The 5,285-nt window shown below is 53.9% G+C and overlaps 1 protein-coding gene across 1 annotated transcript in view; it reads left to right on the plus strand.

Annotated features, from left to right (window-relative positions):
• The window catches only part of RAD54L2 (RAD54-like 2 (S. cerevisiae)), a 52,956-nt gene extending 47,786 nt beyond the window's left edge, over positions 1-5,170 (plus strand). The window contains exons 19-22 of the mRNA XM_019510322.1: positions 1,498-1,694; positions 2,323-2,412; positions 3,649-3,741; positions 4,003-5,170. Coding sequence (XP_019365867.1) covers positions 1,498-1,694; positions 2,323-2,412; positions 3,649-3,741; positions 4,003-4,991 — 1,369 coding nt within the window. The 3' untranslated portion in view covers positions 4,992-5,170. The remainder of the gene's footprint in view (positions 1-1,497; positions 1,695-2,322; positions 2,413-3,648; positions 3,742-4,002) is intronic.
• The last annotated feature ends 115 nt before the right edge of the window (positions 5,171-5,285 follow it).

Below are 5,285 nucleotides of genomic sequence, written 5' to 3' on the forward strand. Positions count from 1 at the left end.
CCCAAAATGTGTTCTTCCATGATTAAAAAAGAAACCACTAATATATATATATATATATATATATATATATATATATATATATAAATAAAAAAATATGGAGATTGATTGATCAGTTGGGCAATGTTTTATTGATATATTTACAATTTTGAAGCAATTTGGAAGCCTACCAGTGCCACTATCATCATAATAAAAATTCTACATATCTGTACATTTTGGTGTTTGCTTTTGGTTTTTTAATGTAGAAAAATCAGAGTTGCCTTTGCCCCTTTCACTCACCAGGATGTAGTGTACTTGGCAGCACTGATATGCTGGTGCCCTGCCCCGGCCCTTGCCCCTCACTCTCAACCCACAGCCCCTCTAGTCCCCTCACTCCTGACCTGCAGCCCCTGCCTGCCCCCACTAACTCCCTCCCGGCAGCGTCTCCGTCCTAGTACCAGGACATGGGTCCAGCTGCAGCTGTCCCACCTGCTGCTTTGTGGCTCTGAGAAATGCCAGCCCTTGCTGTTTTGCTGTCTGCACCTGTGCCCAGGACCCAGCAATCCTCATGCTGTTTGTGGGAAGCCCTCGACTGGGGCTCAGAGACTGGGCTGGTCAAGCTCTTTCCCTTCCAGGCCAGTCTCCCCTACACAGGCTTTTCTAGGGCAGTAGGGGGGGCTCTAATTCTGGCTGTGGTTGCCTCTCCTGCTCAGAGCGCTCCCCCACCCTGCCCCCATCTCTCTCTTCCTCTCTCGCACACCCTGCAGCCACCACCACCCCTCCTCCCAGTCCATCACACCCCAGAGGGGTTCCTGGGACCAGGACCCCCCCAGATTGGGGCGCATGTCCCAGCACCAGTGTGGGCACAGCAGGGCTGCAATGTGGCAGCTGGCCCTGCAGCCATAGCTGCCATCAGCAGGCCCCTCCCATCCCAAGTGGCCAGTTGGGTATGCAGGGTGTGAAATTTGGTAGGGGGGATGTGGAGTTTGGAGGGTGGGAGGGTTGGGGTGGGTGTAGGGTTTGTGGGGGTGAGGTTGTAGGGGCTGTATGGGACTGGTTATGTGGGTGACGGGTTTATGGGGGTGGTTTGGGGATGTGGGTTTTGTGGGTGACAGGGCACACAGCCCCACTGCACAGCACACTGACTGCCCCCCCACCCCCCAAGCACACAGCTCCCCCACAGCAGCAGTGGCTGTGGGGCATTCAGGGCCTGCTGCTGGCAGAGCCCCTTGCAGCGCAGTGCGGCTCTGGCTGCCTCAGACCTGGTGCCACCTGTGCAGCATGTTGCAGGCTGGGCCCGGTGCGGCCCAGGGCCGTGTGCTTTTGGGCAGCACCGGGTTGCTCAGGCTGTCACTTGCGGGGGCCTGGCACTGCTTGCAGTGGCTGTGCGTCAGGCCACCCAAGGTCCTGCCTCCAAGTGCCCCGCATGCTGTTTGGAAACGGCAGCACACGTACAAGAGACTCACTTTGCCTCTTGAAGCACATAACTCAATTCATTCCTCTCCTTCCTTCTCCTGTTAGGCGACCAGCTCACAAGGGTGAAGACAAGCCAGTGGCAAGCGTCCGCCCTGTTCAGTCCACCCCCATTCCTATGATGCCTCGGCATGTTTCAATGGTAGGCTCGGGATCAACTTCTGGTTCCAACCCTGCTGTCAACTTCCCCATCAACTATCTACAGCGGGCTGGTGTCCTTGTCCAGAAGATAGTCACCACTACAGGTGAGTCAGGAAAAATCACATTGATTCTTCCAGTCAAGAACCTGACTGAGAGAGAGAATTGTGGAACATGGAGATGGGGTCCATCAGGATAGTGATGTATATAGACCTCCATCCCTCTGACCCCATTATATAGCCACTATGCCTTAGGCAACTGGCGGAGAGGCCTTGGAGCCTTCTACACCCCCATACCCACTAGGGATTTTCCTGTGCCTGGAGGAGTTGCATTGCATCTGTGCAAAGACAAAATAGGGCAGAGGATCTGTCCCAAACTGCTGATGGAATAAGACTTTGGGATCTTGAGCTGCAGAGCTCCAGCTGTACTATTGCCAGCACCCTCCCAGGTCCCTTCTTAAATGGGGCTTGTGTTGGTACAACTTGTCATTTATTTCTCCTGAGCCTTGCTCCTCCCAGGGCTGGCCCTCTCAGGCTGTCTCTAAAGATTTACCTTCTAGTTCCTAATCCTTCTGTGTTGCTTATAATTAAAGGTAGGGTTCCCATCTTGCAGGATATAGGCGGGATGGAGCCAACTGTGAGGTGAAAAAATTTACTTCTGGGCTTTCTCCCTTTTCTGTTGTTGTGGGCCTGTTGCGTAACTTTACAAACACTGTTCTCGCGTTGCCCCCACCAGATATTGTGATTCCAGGGACAAACACATCCACCGATGTGCAGGCAAGGATCAGTGCTGGTGAGAGCATCCACATAATCCGTGGGACGAAAGGTAAATCCCTCTCTTGGGGGAGAAGTAAGTGCCCCGAGAGACCAGAGTTCCTGTTCGCAGTGCTCTGCCACAGGATGCATTTAATAAAGAGAATCTCTTCCAAAGCTTCAGGATTATGAAGGATCAGAGCTATTTAGTTTGTCAGTTTAACCATCCCACAGAGACGAAGGACACTAGGCCACTGGCACTGTTATTTCCCACCCATTCCAAAGCCCAGATCCATGTGTCCAGACTGCTCCTCTTGAAGCCCTCTCCATCCTTCCCTTGCAAAGAGGACAGGAGAGATTTGGAGCTGTAGGTTTGTCCCTCGTTACACTGTCTCCCTCTTTCCTGTCATGTTTGGGGAATGGATAGCTCTCAACCTACTGACGCAGCTGCAGTCAATGGAGAAGCTGACTGACAGAGCTGGAGGTGGGACAGGGCATTCTCAGTGGAGAATTCATACACTGTGAAACCAAAGTCCTCCCAACATTGGCAACGGTATTGTTTCTTAGGAACAGTCAAGAGGCCTACTCAGTGTTGTACAGAGTGGACAGTCTAGTTTCTGGGGGCAGAAACCACATGCAAGTAGTGCATGAGTGTCCTAGAAATGGGCACAGATACACAGCCAGACAGTACTGACCAAGAGAGTGGTATCAAGGCTGTCGCTTTTAGCCAAGAATAACCTGATAATGTGTCCATACCTCTTAAGAGGAGTGGGATGAGGGGAAGGGATTTGGGTTCTGCAGTGACTTCTGATTGTTCTGTTGGGTGCAGCCTTGTAGCTGAGGGAGGGCAGGGTTGTGGTGCTTTGGTGTGAGGGAGAGGAGAGGAGGCACCAAGAGAGAACCAGCCTGCATCTGCCTCAAGGTATTCCAGTGTTTACCAGGGGCCATAAGCAGCCCAGGGCTGCTGTCCTCTATGGTAAAGGAGCTTCAGCACCTGCATTTTGCAGCCTGCTTTGCTTATAAGGATTATGACCCACTGGCTACTAATGTGTTGCCAGCACCACCCTCTGCTGGGCAGAGCTTGGGTGCCTATATTTTATTCATTGGGTCCGTAAATCTTTGAGGCTGGCACAACATTGTGACTGTACTGTGTTGCCTAAAGATAATGCTCCCAGGTGGCACTTAGAGAAATCAGACACATTTGGGGATCAGGGGCTGGTGTCTCCCTACTTCTGTTCTGCCCTTCCCTTGTGGGTGGAAGTGCACACCCCAAGCTGGGCTCTGATTCCGACTTCTCTTTCTGTTCCAGGGACATACATCCGGACCAGCGATGGGCGCATTTTTGCTATCCGCACCACTGGGAAGCCAAAGAGCAATGAAGACCATCGAGCAGCTGCCTCAGGTGGGAATCCAAGAGCTTTAGTTTGGATTCACTTACAAGTGCTGTCCTTCTTGGAGTTTCTGTAGGGTGTATATCCCTGTGCTGCCCTCCCCAAGCCTGCAGTTACAGGACACTTGCTTTCATCCCTGGCCCAGACGATCCTCTATTAATAGTCTCGTAGTTACCCTATATCCAGTTGGTTCCTTCCTTCTCTTTCATTGTCTAGCCCCGTGATGTTTCCCTGGGCTGTTATTCTCACCTGCTCCATCTCCTTATCTCCAGGCTCCCAGGGCCCATCTCTTGAATCCACGAGCAACGGCAGACACAGTGCCTCCTCACCCAAGCTCCCCAACACTGAGGAGCTCACTCGGCCCATTTCCCCGGACAGCCCAGAGATCATCAGCGAGCTGCAGCAGTACGCAGAGGCAGCTGCTGCCCGGGAGTCTCGCCACAGCTCCCCCAGCACTAACGCAGTGCAAGGACACCCTGCCCGGACAGACAGCCTGGCCCCCTTGGCAGCCCGGGGAGCTGAGCAGCGGTCTGGGATCCATTGCTTGGCTCCCTCAGGTTCTTCAGCCCTGCCAGCTGCCAGCCAACATGTTGATGGCCACGCAGTACTGGACTTGAGGGGCAACAAGCGCAAATCAACATCGCCTTCTGCCCCGGAGGAACATGCCCGTCGGCAGCAAAAAAAGCGCCAGCTGCCAACGGCGGTTCAGCCGTTGGAACACGGGTACCCAGTCTCTGGTGGGTTCACCATGCCTCCCGTCTCTCTAAACCACAACCTAACCCATCCATTTGTCCCCCAAGCAGGAAACTCCTTGTACATGGGCACTGGCTCCTCCTACTACCAGCTGCCCAATTTTCTCTCAGACCCTCACCTGGTGTTCCCTGTGACTACTGACCCTCTGCTGACAGCTGGCACAGCCAGCTCCTCTGCTGCTACCTCAGCCACAGCCAGCGTCCCCCCATTCATGCTCAACCCCTCTGTGACGGGGATGCTGCCCAACTACTCACTTCCCTTCACGCAGTCACTCCTGCCCGAGCCCAGGATGTTTGCTCCTTTCCCCGCCCCTGTCCTGCCAGGCGGCCTTTCCAGGAGCATGGCATCTGCCTACCCTGGCTACATGTCCCCTCAATCGGGTTACCCGGCCGGGGGCCTCCTTCGGTCCCAGGTGCCTCAGTTTGAATCCCAGGAGGTCCCAGAGGTGGGATGCAGCTCCAATGATGAGGACAAAGACGATGATGTAATAGAGATCACAGGGAAGTAATGGGCCTGGCTCCTGCTAGATCTTAACTCAGCCAGGAGGCAAGTGTTGCAGGACCTTTTGGAGTCAGGATTTCACCTCCAGGATACGGCAGCAGGGGTGGAGGAGGATACCAAGTGGGTGGCATTAGTAGAGGAGGAGGATCTGCATTGTAGTGGGGGTGGGGAAGGGTGAGGAAATGCATGGAATGGACCTACAATGGGGGGTGGGGAGTGTGAACTGGGGGAGGGAAGCAGCAATGCAAACCATAGGAGTGCCTCCCTTGCTTCCTCTCCCCTGCTATCCTTCCGTCTGTCT

This window comes from Gavialis gangeticus, unplaced genomic scaffold, assembly GCF_001723915.1.
Source record: "Gavialis gangeticus isolate Ggan-Ray unplaced genomic scaffold, GavGan_comp1, whole genome shotgun sequence".
Taxonomy (NCBI): domain Eukaryota; kingdom Metazoa; phylum Chordata; order Crocodylia; family Gavialidae; genus Gavialis; species Gavialis gangeticus.